General features: G+C 37.8%; 1 protein-coding gene, 1 long non-coding RNA gene and 1 other non-coding gene across 34 annotated transcripts in view; 1 reads left to right on the plus strand and 2 right to left on the minus strand.

Moving 5' to 3' along the window:
* Nucleotides 1–532: 532 nt before the first annotated feature.
* On the plus strand, nucleotides 533–7,210 carry LOC146403555 (uncharacterized). The gene is made up of 2 exons (XR_014804392.1): nucleotides 533–1,546; nucleotides 2,181–7,210. It is a non-coding gene; the product is annotated as an uncharacterized LOC146403555 (long non-coding RNA).
* MIR331 (microRNA mir-331) lies at nucleotides 858–937 on the minus strand. The gene has a single exon (NR_038560.1). It is a non-coding gene; the product is annotated as a microRNA mir-331 (primary transcript).
* Nucleotides 7,211–8,774: 1,564 nt separating the features above from the next.
* Nucleotides 8,775–22,209, minus strand: part of VEZT (vezatin, adherens junctions transmembrane protein) — a 69,376-nt gene continuing 55,941 nt past the window's right edge. For 15 of the 32 annotated variants that reach the window (XR_014804350.1, XR_014804348.1, XR_014804346.1 and 12 more), the window contains 4 exons: nucleotides 19,834–20,027; nucleotides 15,573–15,673; nucleotides 13,595–13,802; nucleotides 8,775–9,860 (listed from right to left, as the gene is read on the minus strand). Coding sequence is in view for 19 of the 32 variants with exons in the window: in XM_003126713.6 (XP_003126761.2) it covers nucleotides 9,346–9,860; nucleotides 13,595–13,802; nucleotides 15,573–15,673; nucleotides 19,834–20,027 (1,018 nt within the window). In the remaining 13 variants the exon portion in view is untranslated. Of the gene's footprint in view, nucleotides 10,926–13,594; nucleotides 13,803–15,572; nucleotides 15,674–17,430; nucleotides 17,539–19,833; nucleotides 20,028–22,209 lie in introns of those variants that run through there. The other 17 variants (XR_014804351.1, XR_014804347.1, XR_014804345.1 and 14 more) reach the window with 4 other exon arrangements.

The following is a 22,209-nucleotide window of genomic DNA, read 5'->3' on the forward strand; positions in this document are numbered from 1 at the left end:
TCTGAACCTCAAAAAGCAAGCTGAAAGCAATATGCTAAGTTCAGTAGCAGATTAAAAGGGCAATCAAGAGTTTCCAAAAAATAAGAGTTTAGAATCACTTGGCAATGTAGTCTGAAAGCAAAGATTAATACTTTTCTGAAACTATGAAAAACTAGTTAAAAATTATATATATATATATTTGTGTGTGTGTGTGCGTGTGCACACGTGTGCGCTTTTTAGGGCCGCACCCATGGCATATGGATGTTCCCAGGCTAGGGGGCCGTATCAGAGATACAGCTACCGGCCTACACCACAGCCAAAGCAAGCAGGATCCGAGCTGCGTCTGCGACCTAAGCCACAGCTCACAGCAACACCAGATCTTTAACCCACCGAGCAAGGCCAGGGATCAAACCTGCAACCTCATGGTTCCTAGTTGGATTCATTTCCGCTATGCCACAATGGGGACTCCTAGTTAAAAATAATATTAAAAACACTGATAAAAATAATATTGTTGAGTAGAAAGTCCTTGAGAAAAACAAAAACAGAAATTATTAATTTGGGAGAGAATTTATTTTTGGTGGCTAAGTTCTTTAACTTAAAAATAGAGACTTAATAATAAAGGTTTCAAGAACAATTCTCACTGGCAATTATTAATAACCATATTACACACCACATTTCTATTGCAGTAAATTACTATAATGTCAAAGTCTGATAAGACTTTATCTTATTGTCCACTGTCATCCTTCTATCTTAGAAGAATTAACCAACCACTTCTTGCTAACACAGAGACACAGATACAGAAGAACGCAGGATGTCTTGCCAGCCTCAGGTAATCTTCGGTCTTCGTCCTCTTGATATTCCAGGAATGATGCGCGAGTTTAGGTTGGTTCTAGGATAGGCCCAGGGGCCTGGTTTGATCTGGGATCCCTGGGACCATACCTAGAACAAACCCAAACAAACCAAACTCCTTGGGATTGCTTTCAGCTCAGGTAGACTTCTGGGCTTTTCACTCGTATGGACCTCCAGGGCTGTACCAGGACCATAAGCCAGTCTTTAAGGGGTGGGAAAAACATATCTGGAGTTTTCTATACATTGCCAGATGCTAGTACTGTGCCCAAGTAAGCATTATTTAAGTCATAGCATGAATAAAAGGTACAGGTTGGTGAAATAAAAATGCAGAAAATACTGTGATTTAGAAATAGAATTATTTTAGGAGTTCCCGTTGTGGCTCAGCGGTTAACGAACCCAACTAGCATACACGAGGACTTGGATTCGATTCCTGGCCTCGTTCAGTGGGTTAAGGATCTTACGTTGCCCTGAGCTGTGGTGTAGGTTGCACACGTGGCTCAGAACCCGCATTGCTGTGGTGTAGGCCAGCAGCTACAGCTCCAATTGGACCCCTAGCCTGGGAACCTCCATATGCCGTGGGTTCGGCCCTAAAAGCCAAAAAGACGAAAAAGAAAAGAAAAGAAAAGAAATGGAACTAATTTAGATTTACTTAAGGGGGAAAAGAATATGTAGTTTCTTGGGATATTATAAAAGGATAAACTGGTAGAAGACACATTCAGTTTTTATTTTTTTTTTTTTTTTTTTTTTTTTTTTTTTTTTTTTTTTTTTTTTTTTTTTTTTTGTCTTTTTTTTGTTGTTGTTGTTGTTGCTATTTCTTGGGCCGCTCCCGCGGCATATGGAGGTTCCCAGGCTAGGGGTTGAATCGGAGCTGTAGCCACCGGCCTACGCCAGAGCCACAGCAACGCGGGATCCGAGCCGCGTCTGCAACCTACACCACAGCTCACGGCAACGCCGGATCGTTAACCCACTGAGCAAGGCCAGGGACTGAACCCGCAACCTCATGGTTCCTAGTCGGATTCGTTAACCACTGCGCCACGACGGGAACTCCAAAAAGAACCCTATTTTATTTTTATTTTTTTTGTCGTTGTTGTTATTGTTGTTGTTGTTGCTATTTCTTGGGCCGCTCCCACGGCATATGGAGGTTCCCAGGCTAGGGGTTGAATCGGAGCTCTAGCCACCGGCCTACGCCAGAGGCACAGCAACGCGGGATCCGAGCCGCGTCTGCAACCTACACCACAGCTCATGGCAACGCCGGATCGTTAACCCACTGAGCAAGGGCAGGGACCGAACCTGCAACCTCATGGTTCCTAGTCGGATTCGTTAACCACTGCGCCACGACGGGAACTCCTCAGTTTTTAAAAATATGTTCAATGATAAAGTAATTTGTTGGTAGCTTTAAGAAATGCTACAAAAGTGAAAAATATCAAGTCCAAAATAGTAAAATTATCCCTTGTTTTTAGAAGCTCTTAAAATATAAACGAGAGGGAAAATGTATTTCTACAACATCTCAGAATATACTCTTGTAAAAATAAAATATTCCAACGTGTACACAACTTAAATGCTGCCCTATTACAATACCATGTTTGATACATGCCAAATGAAATTCAGTAAATGGGGATGCAACAATTTAATTGCTGATAGGTTAAAATATATCAAAATTTATAGGATTAAAACATACCGTATATATTTTAATTTATCACACATTTTAGTATATGCATAAAATCAACTCCTTATTCACATTAGACTTTTGTATATGAATATATCAATTCATCCTCTTTTTGGTTTATAGCAATTACACTAAGTAGACTCACTTCCCTCTTACAACTATTCTTGAAGAGAATCTTTCTCCATATACCACCAACTCAAGTTTGGCTTCAGGACTATGCTGTAATGGCAGTCTCAACTCAAAAAACTGGTTTGGATCATCTATTTTTTAATAAATGTTGTATCACAATTCCCTTTCAGTAACACGGATAACTGAAAGCTGACTTTGAGGCATGGCCATAAAATAAGCAGCCTGATTTTCTGATTACCTTGTATATTATGGAAAGATGAATCAACATGTGATTACTAAAACAGAATCAGCCTAACTTGGTAAAACTAAGTTGGTTCAATGCTAATCCCAGACAAATACCCCTTCCTAGACAGATTTGAATTTTACTTGCAAATATCATAACATGCGAATTTAATGTTTATTTTTCACTTGAGAAAAATCATCATACTTGATGAACATATTATAATTTAAACATGCAAAATACATAATGACAGTGGGGCTTCAGTCATTCAAATATCTGTCAATATCATCAGATCTAACACTAACTTTTGGCAAACTTTTAACGTATATTTTTGAATGAAAATAATGTCTTAAAAATCTGCATAATCAAAGAATAAATTATTTGGTCTAACTGTCTGGAGTCTAAAAACCTTATTACTTTCAGTTCTCTATGGTATTAATAATGAAAATTTCCTTATTTTCCAGGGCTCAACCTACTTCATGTTTGGGAAATGAAGATACAGTTCTCTAAAAACAAAACCAGCATAACAAAAACAACCCAGCCAAAGAAATTATTAGCAGCATGTGGTATTTAATTCAAATAGAAAGCACTATAGAAAATGCTAATTCAAGTGGACTGGTTTTAATCAGAGCCAAAAAATTAGAGGAGTGAAATATATAGAAGGTAAATATATGGAAACAAAATGGTTCATTTTGTACACTAACAGCTCTTCTATTTTGAGAACAGCTATCTAATTTAATACACTTATTACTATCGTCTTGGCTACGTCCATCATGTGGAAGTCCCCAGGGCCAGGGATCTAACCTGCGCCACGGCAGCAACCTGAGCCACAGTAGTGACAACATCAGATCCTTAAGTTCTCTAGGAAAGTGGGATCCCTAGAATGGCTCATTCCTCCAAATATTTATTTAGACAGTTCTTACTAAATAAGCCATGCATGTTTAGTCTCAAACCAATAGCTCTAGAACATATATCTTGGTGAGCAGAGTTGAATTCTATTTACAGTGCTTTAAGTTTTATGTATGTATACTATCCTAGAATATTTAGCAAGAACAAACTATACAACATTTCCCTAAAATACACACAACGATCTGTATAAAGATGACAGTCAAATTTTCTTGTATAGCTGAATTCATTAATGGAGAGTCCTAGAAATATCACCATATAAAAACTGATGAAATACTTTAAATATATGGCAATAACACATTCAACCAAGTATTTTTTAGCAAATTCTTAGTAAAGAACTAATAAACAAACCAAAAAAAGTATGTTAAGCAGCCAAACAGGTACCACAAAGTCCATGCACTTTACTGACAGAAAAGCCCCTTAGCCTTTGTTCAGTCTACTTACTCTTATTTCAGACACAGTTTAGCAAGCTTGGCAGTCTGGTTTCTCAGTCCACAGCAGATTAGAAGCAGCAAATTAGGGGCCTAATGCAGGAGGCAGGCATACAAGACAGCAGCAAAAAAGTGACAGCTGATTATAAGGGAAAATAGAGAAACTATGAAAAACAGACATAACTCAAAAAGCACAGCAATGCAAGGTCACATAGAAAGGGGCATTATATATCTCAGTAGCCCCTGAGGGTGATTTCTATTTATCACCCATGACAGGAAGTTATGCTCTTGAAGATGACAAAGAAAAAATGGTAAGTAGAAATACTTAGACTATTTCTTATAAAATTGTTTAAAAATTAATGATTAAATGGATTTGCCTCAGTTAATTGAAAATTTAACTTATGCAATTAAGTTACCTGTCAATGATGACATGAATGGGAGTTCCCATCATGGCTCAGTGGAAATGAATCTGACTAGTATCCATGAGGAAGCAAGTTCGATCCCTGGCCTCGCTCAGTGGGTTAAGGATCCAGTGTTGCCATGAACTGTGGTGTAGGTTGCATACGTGGCTCAGATCTGGCATTGCTGTGGCTGTGGCATAGGCCAGCAGCTACAGCTCCGATTAGACCCCTCGCCTGGGAAACTCCATATGCCTTGGGTGTGGCCCTAAACAGGAAAAAAAAAAAAAAAAAAAAGATAACATGAATGAATTGTTATGATTCATTTCCCCCCATATTTTCTCTTCTAAAATATTCAAAGCTTCATTTTCTAACTCTAAATGTGATCTGCATAGATACATTCTTATAGACAGGATTCAAATCAATCTTCAAGCTTTCTCTGGTTTTACTCATGGCATATCTACTTTAGTTCAAATAATAAGTTAGCTGAGCTATATACCACCGTCTTACGGTATTTATTTTATTTTATTTTTTTTGCTTTTTAGGGCCACACTTGTGGCACATGGGCGTTCTCAGGCTAGGGGCTGAATCAGAGCTACAGCTGCCGGCCACAGCCACAGCAATGCAGGATCCAAGCTGCACCTGCAATCTACACCACAGCTCACAGCAACACTGGCTCCCCAACCCACTGAGCAAGGCCAGGGACTGAACCCACATCCTCATGGTTACTAGTCGGATTCATTTCCACTGTGCCACAATGGGACCTCCCAGGTATTTAATTCTTGTTTTGTTTGGATATAGGAACAGTATACTATGATTAAACCAGATCAGTTGAACTTTTCTTCCCACATGATTTCCAATAATTTATCAAAATACTTCATATTTTACATTACTAATGGTATATTAGTAAAAGTCAGTCACCAGAGTGAGATGTGCTCTAGGGTTACTTCTGATTAACACTCCAGTGACTTCTAATGTTATGAAACAGAACTTGATCCCTTTTATGCTTTAACATTAAAAGCTTTACCGTTTTTATTGCATGAATCAGAATATTACTATTTATTTTGTAGAAAAACTAAGTTTTTAATTTTTTGACCTATTATACTAACATATTTACTAACGGATTACTAACACAACCAGATCTGTTTTCCAGCCTCAGAAGTTTTATTTCCTTTTTAACTATCCTGAGAAGTCAGAAATCACAAAAACATCGTTTAGCAATTCAGAGAATTTGAGTTTTTCTGGGAAAACTCTCCATGATATTATTATATTAGCTGCACCCACAGCTTTTATATTACTTAAAAAATGATTTTTTAGGGCTGCACCTGCAGTATATGGAAGTTTCCAGGCTAGGGGTTGAATTGGAGTTGCAGCTGCTGGCGTACACCACAGCCACAGCAACACCAGATCTCAGCTGCATCTCTGACCTACGTTGCAGCTTGCAGCAATGCTGGATCCTTAATTCACTGAATGAGGCCAGGGACCATTGAACCTGCATCCTCATGGACACTATGTCAGGCTCTTAACCCATTGAGCCACAACAAGAACTTCACTCATAGCTTTTAAATGATGGATCTAGGATTTAAACTCAGGCCTGTTTCTCTGTATTGAACTGTTAAAACCCATATTCTTAAATTTCCTTGGTAATTTGCCTTAAATGTGTTTCTCTTGATTACTTGCCTCCAATAATTTCAGAAATCAAATCTGAGTCAATGCATCTGTTCCTAATGAAAATTATTCAGATGCTGTAAGTACAATTAATAATAATGAGGACTTAATTTATGAAGTCAGATAATACAGACAAATTGTGAAAATAAGCAGCAGACTGCAAATCAAAGATTATCAAGAGTCTGGCCCTAGACAGGCCAGATATGTAGCATTTTAGTGAAAGCTGAAAGAAAAAAAGGATTTAAGATATGATAACTGTCACTAGGTCATTCATTGCCATGACTTTCCTAACAATAGGCAAAGGATAAAAACCTTGTCTTCAAGAGTGACCTTAGTGCCTCTTTCATGCATTCTTACGTTAAGTACTAGGTTTAAAATAAACTATGGATATATTTATATTAAAAGCTGTCAGAATATTACTCCTTACAAGAATTCTTGCTAAATTTGGAGAGCATGATTCTAAGTTTTCCCCATAAAATATGTTTCCCAGAGGGCTTCTTTTGGACATTGGATGGCATCTATTAAAACTAGTTACATCTACGTTAAAACTAGTCACTTTGTCTGAAACTCATACGACAAAAGTAAAATATTCTCATAAAAGTACAAGAATATCTACATTGACTTGTTTTATTTCCTAACATATTCATAGAAAGAAGAACAAAATCCTAGCAGAGGATACTCTTTCACCATACTATTTTACTAAGCAGAAACATCACCTAGGTCTCATTCCCAAATGACTGATTAAGAATAACTGAGCAGGAGTTCCTGTTGTGGCTCAGCAGTAACGAACCTGACTAGCATCCATGAGGACTCAGGTTCAATCCCTGGCCCTGCACAGTGGGTTATGGATCCAGGGTTGCTGTGAGCTGTGATGTGGGTCACATGGCTTGGATCTAGCATTGTGGGGACTGTGGCACAGGCCAGCAGCTGCAGCTCCAATGCGATACCTACCCTGGGAACTTCCATATGCTGCGGGTGCAGCCCTAAAAAGAGCAAAAAATACAATAAAAATTAAAATTAGACCTCCAATGTATTCTAATGCAGATGGCCCCATTAAGAAGAAGGAAAAACACTGACTTTTAGACTATTCTATAAGAAAATCAGGAATTTTCACAGGGAAGACAATATTTTATCTTAGAAATATTTTAAAAGATGATGAAATTTAAAAACTACATAAAAAAGAACATTCAATTAAAGTTATCATGATTTCAAAAAGCAGAATTTTCATGGAACTAAATAACAAGTAAATAAAACATTAGACTGGAAGATTAGAAATTCCTGATGAAGACTAGTCTTTCAAAATTAAAAAGCATCACCTTAAAGAGCACTGTTTAAAAGTGATATAATATTATGAAGGTATTTTCCCCAACTGGTGTAATAAAAATGGCATAAAAGAATTAAAAATTATTAAACTCTAATTCTTGTGTAAGGTCACAGATTAAGAGAGATTACTAAATTTTCCCATAATTCTTCTAAATTCAAGGAAAAAAGTATTTCGAACTAAGCAGTTTAAAATGGAAATAAACTCTAAGCATTATTATTTAAGAATACAATAGTTACAACACAGGATTTTTTCCTTAAAATTTAGCTAACTATTTCTAAGTGATAAATTAGGCCCACTCTAAGATATTACAGCTCCCAAGAGCTTAATTATGGTTAAGTCTCAAAATCTCTGGCAACAGGCAGAATTACTTATAGTATAAAGTATTGCTACTATTCTTATAAAGCAAAACCAAGTTTTTCCTCAGGACAACAATAAATTTCCTTAGATTATTGGGAAAAAAAAATCCCCTTTGGTTTATGAAAATTTACTTAGTTGAAGTGCTAAATTATAGGAATTCAAATACGTTTCTTAACTCTCAAGGCATACTAGGTTCTTAATTTCCTTCCTAGAATAGCAAGCATAAATTGAGTTTTTCCTACATTTTCCTCAAATAATGTCTATAAACTATGTCAGTACATAGGCACTCTAGGTATTAAAAACCAACATAACTCCTGAAAATATCACTCTTTGAAAATGTAATCACAGTACAAAACAGATGAGATTGTACAATTTGGAAAGCAACCCCTTTTAAGAGGTAGTTTATAAATAAATAAAGTGTTAAGGAGACAAGGATGCCTTCCAGGAAGCTGATAGGCTGTTTCCAGAACCTTATTAAAGTGAAGAGGGTAGTGCCTCAGGCTGGAAATCAGCAGCATTGTAACCTGCTGGTTAATGGCAGCATTTATCTCTAGGCAAAGGGATAGAAGCAACTTTCTGCAAAGCTGGGGATAAGGCCTTGGACTAGTGGGATCCCACTTTGATGCCATCTCTTTTAGTTGCAGCAAGAACAAAAAAAGATACACAAAAATTTGAAAGGGTAGTTCCTAAAAAGGTACAGTATTTTTTCTTAAAAAGATCATTAGGAAATCTTAAAATTAACTACTGAATTCACATACAAACAAGGAAACATAAGACACATGTTATCATGTTAACACCCAAGTACTTTTGAAACTACTTTTTAGTTCCAAACCCCAGTACGCATCAATTGCATGAATTCAATTTTTTTTATTCAGAACGTGTATTTTTGTTTTACGACAGGTATAAACAAAAATAAAATACAAACAACTTGTTACTGACATAATAGCTGCAGTTATTAACTGCCAGAATACAGTAAAAATGAGTCATACTAAATGTAGATGTTCTTGCAACAGAATTATCCCAGTCATTTTATGGTAGTAAATTCTGGCAAGAAATGATAAATTCATTTGTTATTAAAGATACTTAAAGAATTTCTAAGATCAATCAGGTATGCTGCAAATAAAACAGCAGTTTATTCAAAAGAGCCCTTACCTTTCTCTTATTTTCCTAAAAATCTGCCATTTATAGGTAACTACTATTTTCAGATCAGTTGTTCAAACCAGGGTTCTTCCTGTAAATTCACATCTTAGCTTTAAAAATACAGTAAACTTACACTCATTTCCCTTTCCAGTGGAATAGCTAGTCTTGAAGTTAAAATACTTTCACCAAAAAAAAAAAAAAACAAAAAACCAAAAAACAAAAACCAAACAAACAAAAAAACCCCAGCCATTTAAAATCCTTCATGTAAATCTTGGCTCTTACTTTTCTTCTACCTCATTTTTATTTTCTTGTATTATTTGTTCTTCCTCCTCATCACCAAAAGTCTGTTCCTGCATGGTGGCAAAGGAGAGAGATCTAGCAGCCACTTCTGCAGCGAGGCCAGCAGTGAAGGTAAAATCCGGTGACAGCTGTAGCTGTGCCAGCCTCTGCTTGATGGAGGGCTGGGATGAGTCCCGGGGAGTTGGTTGGGAAGGGGCCAGGCCACCTACATCTGCCTGCTGGGACTCATCTTCACTCTCACACTGGTAACACACTCTTTCTTCAGCTCCTTGGAAGAAGACTTCATTTGCAGAATTGTCTTTATTTTGACCATCTAGAGGGTTTTCACATAAATACTCAGTCCTACTACTTATTTCATTGTCAGTGGTGGAGGGTTTACTACTTTCCTCTTCAGTATCATTTTTACCAACTTTCCCCATATCTGAATCCACTGATGATTCTGAATTACTTATGGGTTCCACTGGGTCTACAGGAGAGAAGGATTTCAACACAGCTTCAAAGGAAAAAAAAAGAAAGAAAGAAAGAAAAATAATAACTAAAAACCCGGCAATGATTTAAACTTTAAACTCCCAGTATTTTTTTCTTAATAAATAAAAAGCTAAATAAAACTTTCTAGTAAAATCAATGTAAATTTATAAAACCAGAGACTATTATAAGAGATAAAATGCCTAAGTCATGAAATGAGATGGGGTTTTGATGAGTATTTTATGAGTATTTTAAAACAGCTCACGTGTTCTCCTACTCAAAATATTAAAGCAGTGGTTCTCAACATGTGGTCCCTGAACCAACATCAGTCAGCATCACCTAGGAATTTGGTAAAAATGCAAATTCTTCAGCTCCACCCAGACCTACTAAATTGGAAATCGACTGAGGACTGGCTGTGTTTTACAAGCCCTCCCCTGGGTTCTGATGCACACTAGCATTTGAAAACCACTGTATTCAAGAATAAGCAGTGTGGTTTTCACTGATAGTGTCTTTGATAAAAGCCCTAAGAGTAATCCAGGTAATGATCCTATCATCAATACATATATATTTACAAGTTAAAACAGCATGGGAAAAAATACAACATACAATTCAGCTCATTTGCCGACCACCTAACAAGACCCTGATGAAAGTAAAGCCACAACTTCTACACATTTTGTAATGCCACAGAAAAATATAAAATTAAATAAAACCTGCATTCCAGATCAACTACTGTACAAAGCATAATACATAAATATTATATCCATACGGCAGAAGTTGTCCTTTCAGGGAAAATGAAGTTTTATTTAGCCCCTCTTGATGTTAGTAGGCAGTGGGTTGCTTGCTAGGCAGTCTCTCCTCCCAGTATGAGGGGTTAGTACAATACAATATGTTATGAAGCATGACGGAAGAAAAAGCACGTCTTCAAGATCTGGCGTTTATTTAAAAAATTATTTTGTAAAACATGTCCATTTCCAAGAAACAGATCCCTAAGCTGCAGTAACTCCACTAGAGAAGCAGCAACAACAGAAAAAAAAATGGCCACAGCAGGTTCCAGTGTAGAATTTCCCTCTCTAATTCCATTCGGACTTTACCCCTGTAGGCAGAGACGAAAACAACTCTGGAAGATGTACTGAAATTTTTCACGGGAAAGGCATTTTATGGTATCAGAAGCTTTTTACTTATTTTCACAAACTAAATTAGCATTATTACCTTTGCAAATGTAAACTATCAAAAGCACATACCTGAAAAAGAGACACATTTCTCTCATCATTTTATCTTTACCCATTCTGTTAAGTGGATAAATTTAAAGCTATATGAAGACAATACTAAACAATAGAAAAGAATACCAGTTTATATAAAATGCTATTTTCAGACTTCTTGTACAGTGTTAGTCTATAAGTCTGCTTAATTCTAAAAGAACGCAACATATATGAGAAGTTGTTCGATAGTTCTGATTATTGCTAATTAAATGGGGGCATATAATCTGCATAATGCATCAACCAACTAGTGGGTTAACACTGCTAGAATGTAACCTGCAGGAAGGTGGAGATTTCTGTCTCCTGATCTATGTGCTAGAATATAGCAGTAAATAGTATTTTAATATCCACTTGAGTGAGTAACTTGCTGAATGAATACTGTGGGGGATAATCAAGACCCTATTTAAGGAGACCGTAATTTAATTACAGAAACAACAACAACAAAAAATCGAATGCACAGAAAACAATAGTGCCTAAAACATAAAACTCTTAATTTCTTTTTTTTAATTTTTTTGTCTTTGGTCCTTTTTAGGGCCACACCTGCAGCATATGGAGGCTCCCAGGCTAGGGGTTGAATCAAGAGCTACAGCTGCCGGCCTACACCACAGCCACAGCCACAACAATGTGGGATCTGAGCTGTGTCTGCTACCTACACCACAACTCATGGCAACGCCGGATCCTTAACCCACTGAGCGAGGCCAGGGATCAAACCCGCAACCTCATGGTTCTCAGTGGGATTCATTTCCGCTACGCCACGATAGGAACTCCAAAACTCTTAATTTCTGATTTACATAGGCCCAATAAATGAATAAGCAGGTTGCAGGAACTCTATTTTCACTGCTGCTTCTGGGGAGTTCTTAATCTACTTAATACTTTGCTGCTCAAGATTTCCTTTCATTTCACTACAGTGGCCCTCTGGTGTGAGGGGCTGTGGTGGCAGTGGTGGCAGGGCTGGGGCTGTAAGAGGAGGACTCATAGCGGGAGACTGTTAGAGAGGACAGCATTCTTGGTAAAGGGATCGCTATGAATGTCTTTCTTTAATAACAGCAAGTTTGTGGAACCATTGTCTAACTAGATAGATTTAACTAGAAGAAATAATTTATATCAGAAATAGTAGAGAATATAACCACATATGATGGGCTCATAGTGGAGGGGCTTGAAAGCAGGACGAGGAGTTCAAATTCAGTCTAGTAAGAAAAGGAGGAACCACTCTCGGTTTTTAAGATAGTTATTATCAATGTGCTGTTTGAGAAAAATATGAAAATAGCTTGTGAGAACAGATAGAAGTCATCATAGAAGCTTAGAAGCTATCTTCTAAGAATGACTGCGAAGTAAAAGGTACTGAAAGTGCAAGTCAAAAAAAAAAAAAAAAAAAAAGAGGCAAGTCACCTAAGAGGCTGTTGTAATGAATGTATAAGCATAATCTTATGAGGACATGGATTATAAAGGGGGCCAATGGGAAGAAGGAGGAAGGATAAAATCAAGAAATGTGTTATCTGGACAAGGGAGAAGAGGGTTCCTAAGAGAAGCAAAGAGAACCATGAGGAACTTGCCAAGGACAGGTAATCTATATACGTCTAGTGAAAAAGTGAAAGGGCACAGAAGACAGTTGATTTTGAGGCTCCACATGCTGTAAAATGGAAGCGAAGCCCGACTCTACCTTCTGAGAAATGCACAGGAATTCATTCCTGAACTAGGAAGTAACTAGTGCGATATCGCTGAGTACTCGGCTTCCCCTCTTTTCCTCCCCTGCCTCCCATGACATTTGATTAGAGAAAAGAGGGTGGGAAACATACAGAAGTTTAAGGTTAAACTTTGGTATTATCAGTTATCCTCCTCTGTCCAAATCCAAGTATAGAGATATTGTGCACAGAAGCACCTCCTCTTCCCAGCCACTAAAGTGCTCAAATCTAAGTAACCTAGTGATAGAGCTAAGGGCCTGTGTCTTTTTTTTTTTTTTTTTTTTTTGGTTGTTAAATGTTTGCTCATTTGTTTTGGCTCTGCCTGCAGCACATGCAAGTTCCCAAGCTAGTGGTTGAACCTGTGCCATAGCTATAACCAGAGCCACAGGAGCGACAACGCCAGATCCTTAACCTGCTAAGCCACCAGGGAACTCTGGGCCTGGGTCTTAATAGTCAGCATAGTTTTATTAATTGAGTTCTATTAAAGTAATTATCATATCAACATAAAGAGAACAGAGTTTAGAACCTCAAATTCACTAAATTTGAAAACATTCCAACTAATTCATAACTTACCCACTTCAAAACAAATTTAGTATAAAAATCAAATAACTGATGGAAAACTATGATTTCACATTCCAGCTTGATTATATGCCCCTCCTCTTTTATTAATCAAACTGATTTTGTGTCTAGAAGAAAAAGGACTAGATTTACTGTGATCCCTAAAATTAAAACCATAAGAATTGTATAGCTAAAATAAGGTTTATAGTTCAAGAAAAATGAATCCCTTAATTGAAATAATCTTTGACTCTGAAGTCAGTACTTACCATGATCACTAAATAGAAGTTGCTTCCACTTCTGCCTTTCTGCCTCTGATGCTTTAAATCCCAGCACAGATTTTAGTTCTTGGAGTACCCTCTTGGATTCTTCATGCTCACGCTTCTGTCTCTCTCTGTCTTCTTGAGACAAGTAATAAAAATCATCCTTTCCGAAATCACTGTCCATATCTATATCATCTACATAAGCTTCTAACTCCTGAAAATGAAGAAAATAAAAAGCACTTCATAAAAAGCACTTCAAGCAGACAATTTTCTAGTAGCAGTCATTTATTTACACCTATTAATTTTTAAGATTTAAAAAAATAGGAGTTCCCGTCGTGGCGCAGTGGTTAACGAATCCGACTAGGAACCATGAGGTTGCGGGTTCGATCCCTGCCCTTGCTCAGTGGGTTAACGATCCGGCGTTGCCGTGAGCTGTGGTGTAGGTTGCAGACACGGCTCGGATCCCACGTTGCTGTGGCTCTGGCGTAGGCCGGTGGCTACAGCTCCGATTCAACCCCTAGCCTGGGAACCTCCATATGCCGTGGGAGCGGCCCAAGAAATAGCAACAATAACAACAACAACAACAACAACAACAAAAAAAAAGATTTAAAAAAATAAAGACTCTTGGAGCTCCCACTGTGGCTCAGTGGTAATGAATCCAACTAATATCCATGAGTATGCAGGTTTGATCCCTGGCCTTGTTCAGTGATCTGGCATTGCCATGAGCTGTGGTGTAGGTTGAAGACATGGCTCAGATCCCACATTGCTGTGTACAGGATTTTTACGTATGCACACATACTGGCAACCACTACTGTGATCAAGACAGAAACATTTCCAGCCTCCCAGATGCACTAATTTAAAAAAAATTCTATTATAGTTAATTTACAATGTTTTGTTAATTTCTGCTATACAGCAAAGTGACTCAGTTATACGTCTATATATTCTTTTTCATTATGGTTTATCACAGGATATGAAATGTAGTTCCCTGTGCTATACAGTAGGACTTTGTTTATCCATCTTATATATAATAGTTTGCCTCTGCTAATCCCAAACTCCCAATCCTTCCCTCCCTACCTCACCTTCCCCTTGACAACCGCAGGTCTGTTCTCTATGAGTGTTTGTGTTTCATAGATATGTTGATTTGTGTTATATTTTAGATTCCACGTATAAGCGATATCATATGGTTTGTCTTTCTCTTTCTGACTTACTTCATTTAGTAATGGTAGTCTCTATGTCTAACCAAGTTGCTACAAATGGCATTATTTCATTCTTTTTAATGGCTCAGTAGAATTCTATGGTATATATACACCACATCTTCTTTATCTATTCATCTATCAATGGGCATTTAGGTTGTCTCCATGTCTTGGCTATTAACGAGCAGCTATGAACATATGGGTGCATGTATCTTTTCACATTATAGTTTTACCTGGTTATGTGCCCAGGAGTGGGGCTATTAGATCATATGGCAACTCTATTTTTATTTTTTTGAGGAACCTCCATACTGTTTTCCATAGTGGCTGCACCAATTTACATTCCCACCTATAGTGTAAGAGGGTTCCCTTTTCTTCACACCCTCTCCAGTATTTATTGTTTGTAGACTTTTTAATGATGGCCGTTCTTACCAGAGTGAGAGGGTACCTCATGGTAGTTTTGACTTGTACTTTTCTGATAATTAGCGATGATGAGCATCTTTTCATGCCAATGCACTAGTTTTTAATGTGTTTAATCACTTTTGAGTATCCAATAAATGGACAGTTAGATAAAAACAAGAAAATCTGCTGGCAGATTCAATGGATTCAGGTTCAAAGCACTAAGAACTAATATTATATAAGTTCAATGCATTGTATTGTGTTTTTGAAGCTCTTTAAAAATACAAATTCAACAACTTATTCAACAGTTATCCACGTCACTTCCAGAGAAAGGTTGGTAAGTTTTGTATGTAAAACTCTCCTTCAGGGAAGAAAAGGGCAATCTGCACCCTTACCTGCTCCTCAGGGATTGGATCTTTGTCTGCAATATGTAGAGTGGGCTGCATCAAGGGTACCATAGTACAGCGTGGGTTTTCACATGCCATTTCCGCTTTGCCTTACAAAGAAACAAGGAAATGAGCGAACATCTATTAAAGTTTACAAGAGTAACACCAGTAGACTTACAATTTAAGTTAAATCAAACTTTTAGAGAAGAAAACCTGTTTTTTCTCCCCCTTTTTAACCTTACCATGTATATGGCACACAGTAGGTACTCTAATAAATACTCACTGAACAGTCAACTTTGTTCATGGCATAGAAACAGGCCCGAGATAGACCATCACTCTTCCCTACAAAAAACAAACTTCAATCTTGCACTTCATTTATACTATTTTTATTCCCAGGAGAAGTTAGAATTGGAAATGAATTTCACAAGTAAACAGACTGAAAAGATCATCCAGGTGAGCTTAACTTTGATTAATTATTTAAAACTGGTGCTGGGCTTCTAATCTTGGGGTTACTTAGTCTCATAGTTGGATATCCATCTTTTACCACTATCTCTCTACTTTTAAAAAGTGGGGGTTAAGCTTCTAGATTTGTTTTTTGGTGGTTTTTTTTTTTTTTTAGATCTTTACCTTTCAAGAGTAATGATCGATAAATGTTTGGGACCTGAGTTGAGGAAGACTCTCAGCTGACATGAGCTGGTGTGGTCAAAGCAAACTAGGCTACAGGATGAGAACTCTCAGCATGTGTGAATCAGCAGAAATGTGCCTTAGCCCATAGTGTCAGGTGACTGGTTACAAAAAAAGAATTGACTAAAGTGCAGCGGCTTGATGTGGGATCTCAGTTCCCAGATCAGGGATTGAACCCAGACTATAGCAGTGAAAGACTATAACCTAGCCATTAGACCACCAGGGAACTTTTCAGTAAGTGTATATATTGAAACTAGTGAGAGCCACACTGCTCATAATCACAAAAGAGAGGAACAAATACAGAAAGGGGGAGGCCAGAATAAACTGCGTGGTATTGGAATTGAATTGGAGGTTTTGGTATGAACTCATGGTTTATAACATATGGATAGACAGATATAGAAATAGAGACAGATGTTGTGTACATGTGTATACACAGATGTATCTCTTAGCTCTGTACACTGAGAAGCGGTAAAAGGAATAACATCCCAGTGGTTGTGAGCATACCTAGTACCTTCATTTCTAAATGGCATTTTCCACTTCAAGAAATGAAGGCTTCTTGGAGATAAGGCTGATGTTAGGGCTGGAGGCAAGGAAAATATAAGACAAAGAAGTATTCAAAGAATGATGGTGACATGAACCACCTTGAATGGGCTCTGTCTGGCCAAATTTCGGACAACCTGAGAACAATAAAAAATAACATACTATGATTTACTGAATAAAATAAGGATCCATACATCCATACTGATATAAATAAGTAAATAAGTGGCAAAGGGTGATGCTTAACCTTATAATAGCACATCAACCAGTAAGTGGAAAAGGGAAATGGAATTTAAAAATTATCATTTAGCAAACATGACAGTAATATCCAATTAAAGCAAGAACTACCAATGGATGCTAAAACTAGTGGGTGAAAAAATTTTAAGCTAATTTATTTTATTCACTCATAAAACTCACTTTTGGGGGTATACAATTTTATGAGTATAGACAAATTAGAGCCATGGAATCAATACTACCACCACAATCATGATACAGACCAGCTCTATCACCTGAAAACATTTATTTATGCTTCCTCTTTATACTCTGTTCCTCCCCCTCCATAGCCAACAACGCCCAGTAACCACTGATGTGTTTTCTGTTCTTAATAAATTTTATCATGTTGAGAATGTCATATAAATGGAATTACTGGAGTTCCCTGGTGGTTCAGTGGGTGAAGGATGTGGTGTTGTCATGGCTGTGGCTTGGGTCACTGCTGTGGTATGGGTTCAGTCCTTGGCCCAGAAACTTCTGCATGCTGCGGGAGCAACCGGAAAAAAAAAAAAAAAGGAATACAGTATGTGGTGATTTGAGTCTGCCTCTTTTCTCTTTTGATTAGCATAGTGTATCCTCCATCTTAATGATACATCAGTGGCTAATTTCTTTTTTTATTTCTGAGTAGTATTCCACTTTGTGGATGGGTATAATGGCTTATCTCTTTATCAGCTGAAGGACCCTTGGGCTATTTCCTGATTTTGATGGTATACTGTGAGTTTTTCAAAAATGCAAACAGAAATATTTAAAGGTAGTAGGGTTCCATGTATGTATCTTAAATGGTTCAGAATAATACCACAAAAGAATTTATAGACCAGATACACAGAAAGATAAGGCAAATGTGGTAGAATGTCAACAATTAGGGAATCTGGATGAAGGGTACTTAGAATTATTCTTGTAATATTTCTATAATTTTGAAATAACTTAAAAAAAAGATACGGCTAACTGAAGCACCTGTTTCTTAAAAAATTCCAATGAACAATTTTTTTCAAGCTGTGTAGCCATGGCTACTATGGGCATTTTAGCTAGAAAAGCTTGTGAATACTTGTATCTTACTTCATATCATTATCACCTATGAGCAAAAAACATGTCTACAGAGGATAATCAAGAAAGGGCTTATCACCTGCCCAGTGATCTGGAGTCAGTTTTAACAGTCATCTTTTAGCAACTGACCTAAGATTCAGCATCTCAGACTATGCTAAGGGAGGGGTGAATGGATGCATCTTTTAACATTCAGTGGTCTAAAGAGAGTTTCTAATATAGAAAATGTACTTAAAAGCTCTAGAGTTAAGTCTTATCAAAAAATTTATGTGCATAAATATTTGCACAGATTAAAAATCCTTGGCAAATTTAACCTTTGGAGAAAAAAATTATTCACCATACACATTTTCAAAATAAAGGAAATCTATTGGTATTATCAATTAGCACGTTAACATTTCCTTTGAAAAAAGTTAAAACTGGGGTTCTCTTGTGGCACAGTAGGTTAAGGATCTGGTGTTGTCACTGCAGCAGCTCAGGTCGCTCAGGTTGGCATGGGTTCGATCCCTGGCCCAGGAACTTCCACATGTCAAGGGCATGGCCAAGAAGAAAGAAAAAAAAAGATAGAGTTCCCATTGTGGCTCAGCAGGTTAAGAACCTGACATAGTGTCCCTGAGAATGCAGGTTCAATCCCTGGCCTCACTCAGGGGGTTAAGGATCTGGCATTGCAGCAAGCTGCAGCATAGGTCACAGATGCAGTTCAGATCCAGTGTGGCTATGGCTGTGGGTGTAGGCTGGCAGCTGCAGCTCTGATTTGACCCCTAGTCTAGGTACTTCAATATAGTGCAGGTGTGGCTGCAAAAAGGAAAAAAAAAAAAGAATAAAAAAGATAAAAAGTTAATACTTTTACTAAGAACGTAAAACAATCACCAGCAGGACGATAAAGCATTAATCACCTTCGGCAGCCATCAATTTCTATACATAAATCTGATTAACCTCATCCTAAAGTTCCAAGGGATAAACATGGTATTGACTTGTAGCACAAATTTAAAAATTAATATGCCAAACATTTACAATGAAATTAGTGAAAGTAATAAAAAATATAAAATCTGGGTCCAAAGGAAAGCAGTTTTACAGAAAATTTCAAGACTGCCTCTTTACCTAGCAGTACAAGGCACTCTGATGTTACTGTTAAACACACTTAGTACTAAGTGGTAATATTAGTACTACATAATTATGGCATTTAAATACTATTTCCGAACGACTGAAGTATTTTATCTTAAAAATAAACTCTATTTCTGGCCCCTGACTATCAAACTCGTTATTACACTAACTGGAAAAGAGTTTCTGGAAGTTCTAATAATGGATTAATGATATTAAAACCTATTCATTTATTTAAATTTTGTTAAAAGGAGGTATATGGGAGTTTTCCTGTGGCAGAGCAGGTTAGCTATCTGGCATTGTCATTGCTGTGGCTCTGGTTGCTGCTGTGGCACAGGTTTGATCACTGGTCTGGGAACTTTCACATGCTATGGCCATGGCCAAAAAAAGAAAAAAGAGAAAGGTATATGATTCAGGGCATTCTCAAATCATATTCATTTTTTATTTATAAAAATAAGAGCCAAGACTTTCTATTCAGTGTCAGTTTGTACATGTTGAGTTCAACTTTTTTTTTCAGTAAACTAAGAAATTTTTGCCAAGTCAGTCTTATCACGTAGACAAGAAGTACAGCTAATAAAATCTCGTCAGGAAAGGGGAAACATGTCTGATGAGTACACCAAAACGACTCTCTCGTAGGTACCTTTTTTATCTGTATTTCTTCGTAGCAATTTGTCCACTTGAGAAATGGCCTCTTCCCAGCAATTGTTGCTTGCTTGAACATGGGGCTGAATCAACTTAAATTTCTGGTCTAGGATTTGATAAGCTTCTGACACTAGTTCTTGTGTTTCTTTAGTACAAACAAGCTTTTCAAGTTCATCCTCAAGAATTATTACCCTGAGTAATAAAGAAAAACAGAAACAGATTTCTAAACTATAAAATGAAATGTGTAATTCACAAGGTTTATTTAAGAAATAAGCATATAAGATGAAGAAGTTCTGGACATGAAAGGTGGTGATGACTACACAACAATGTGTATTTTACCACAATTTTTAAAAAAGCTTATAAAGAGTATCATATATTTATTCAACAAATATTTCTTGTATACATACCAGGCATTTTACAAACTGATTTCCTACTTATAAGAAACTTATGCCAAATCAGAAACATTATCAGCAATGTCATAAACAATTATTTTTATTTTTCTCTTTCAGCCACCCTTACAGCACATGGAAGTTCCCAGGCCAGGGATCAAATCCGAGCTGGAGCCGCAACCTACACCATAGCTGCAGCAGCGCCAGATCCTTAACCCACTGCGTTGGGCCAGGATCCAACTGGCATCTCCACAGAAACAAGCCAGATCATTAACCCTCTGTGCCACAGCAGAAAGTCCAATATCATTTAAAAAAATAATTCAAACTAACATTTTATTTTCATTTTACAGGTGAGAAATTAGGTCTAGAGAGCTGAAGAACTTGCCCAGGTTATACAGCTGAGAAGCTGTAAAGCTGGGCTAAATCTAGGCACAAAATGACAGAGAGATGAAGAAGGGATTATAAGAATTTAGAAGAGGGGGTAGTTACTGCCAGCCATGGGTACAGATCGGGAACGGCTAAGGAAAAGGTCCTTCTGAGGTAGCACCGAAGGATGGGAAAATCTGAGCACGTACAGAAGATGAGGAAGCTCCCTCTAGATGGCACATGGGCAGAGGCCTTTACACAGTTCGGCTGCCCTGGAGGAAAGGAGGGAGAAATAAAGACAGAAAGCAGACCGGTCCGGTCATGGCCAACCCTTTCTGCAGCGGGTTGTACACAGTCTTTAGGCTGAGCCCCTACACTCCAAAACCAGTGCAGAGAACTTGTTCACAACATAGAAACATAGAAAGATTTCAAAATCAAACTTATGGTAAAAAAAAGGGGAAACTGTGAGGAAGGATCAAACGGGAAGTTGGGAGTGACATACACGCGACCATGTATGGCATGGCTGGTGACAAGGCCCTACTGTATGGCACAGGGAAATCTACTCCATACTCTGCAGTAACTTACATGAGGAAAAAATCTGAAAAGGAATCGATGTAAGTCTATGTATGACTTACTCACTTCGCTGTATGCCTGAAACGAACATAACATTGTAAGTCAACTACACTCCAATAACATTAAAATTAACAAAACCAAACCAACAAAACCCAAAAAACAAATATATGCCTCAGAAATAGCATCTGGCAGTGAGCACGCCAGAAGATGGAAGGACAGTTAAAGGGTGAAGCCCTAGTAAGCCAGGGAGAGTGGGAAGAGCAAGAGCTCAAGAGGGAGGGAAAAGTGAAACAGAACGGTTTTTAGATGACTCCAGTTGTGTGAGGTGGCGCTAAAGAACAAACCAGACATGATGGTTTGTGATGGGTTTACTCTGTAGTGAAAATATTTTGAAAGGTGACATACAGTGGCATACAAGAATATTTCTTTTTCTTTTTTTTTTTCTGGCTGTGTCTGTGGCATTTGAAAGTTCCTGGGCCAGGGATTGAACCCAAGCCACGGCAGTGACCCAAGCTGCTGCAATGACAATGCTGGATCCTTAACCTGCTTCACCACAACAGAACTTCAAATATTTCATTTTTAAACAGAAAGCAGGTAGTTCCCATTGTGGCTCAGAAGGATGCAAACCCAACTAATATTCATGAGGATGAGGGTTCGATCCCTGGCCCCACTCAGTAGGTTAAGGATCCGGCATCACCACAACCTGTGGCACAGGCTGCAGACTCAGCTTGGATCTGGCATTGCTGTGGCTGTGGTATAGGCTGGTGGCTACGGATTGACTGGACCCCTAGCCTGGGAACTTCCATATGCTGAAGGTGCAGCCCTGAAAAGCAAAAACAAAAACAAAAACAAACACCCCAAGAAACATCCTTTCCATGCATCATCCAGAGTTCCTGACCAGGCACTAAGCCCTTATCATTTTCATGTCCGTCCAGTGTAGCACTCTTTCTTTCTAGGCCATCTTTCCACATGCTAATGTATTCCATCACACCCATATATATACATTTTAGGGCCCCACCTGTGGCATATAGGAACCAGGCTAGAAG

The sequence above is a fragment of the Sus scrofa genome, chromosome 5, assembly GCF_054392235.1.
Source record: "Sus scrofa isolate SSC_HxYL_T2T_F1_AM1 chromosome 5, Sscrofa_HxYL_maternal_Yorkshire_Landrace_v2.0, whole genome shotgun sequence".
NCBI lineage: Eukaryota > Metazoa > Chordata > Mammalia > Artiodactyla > Suidae > Sus > Sus scrofa.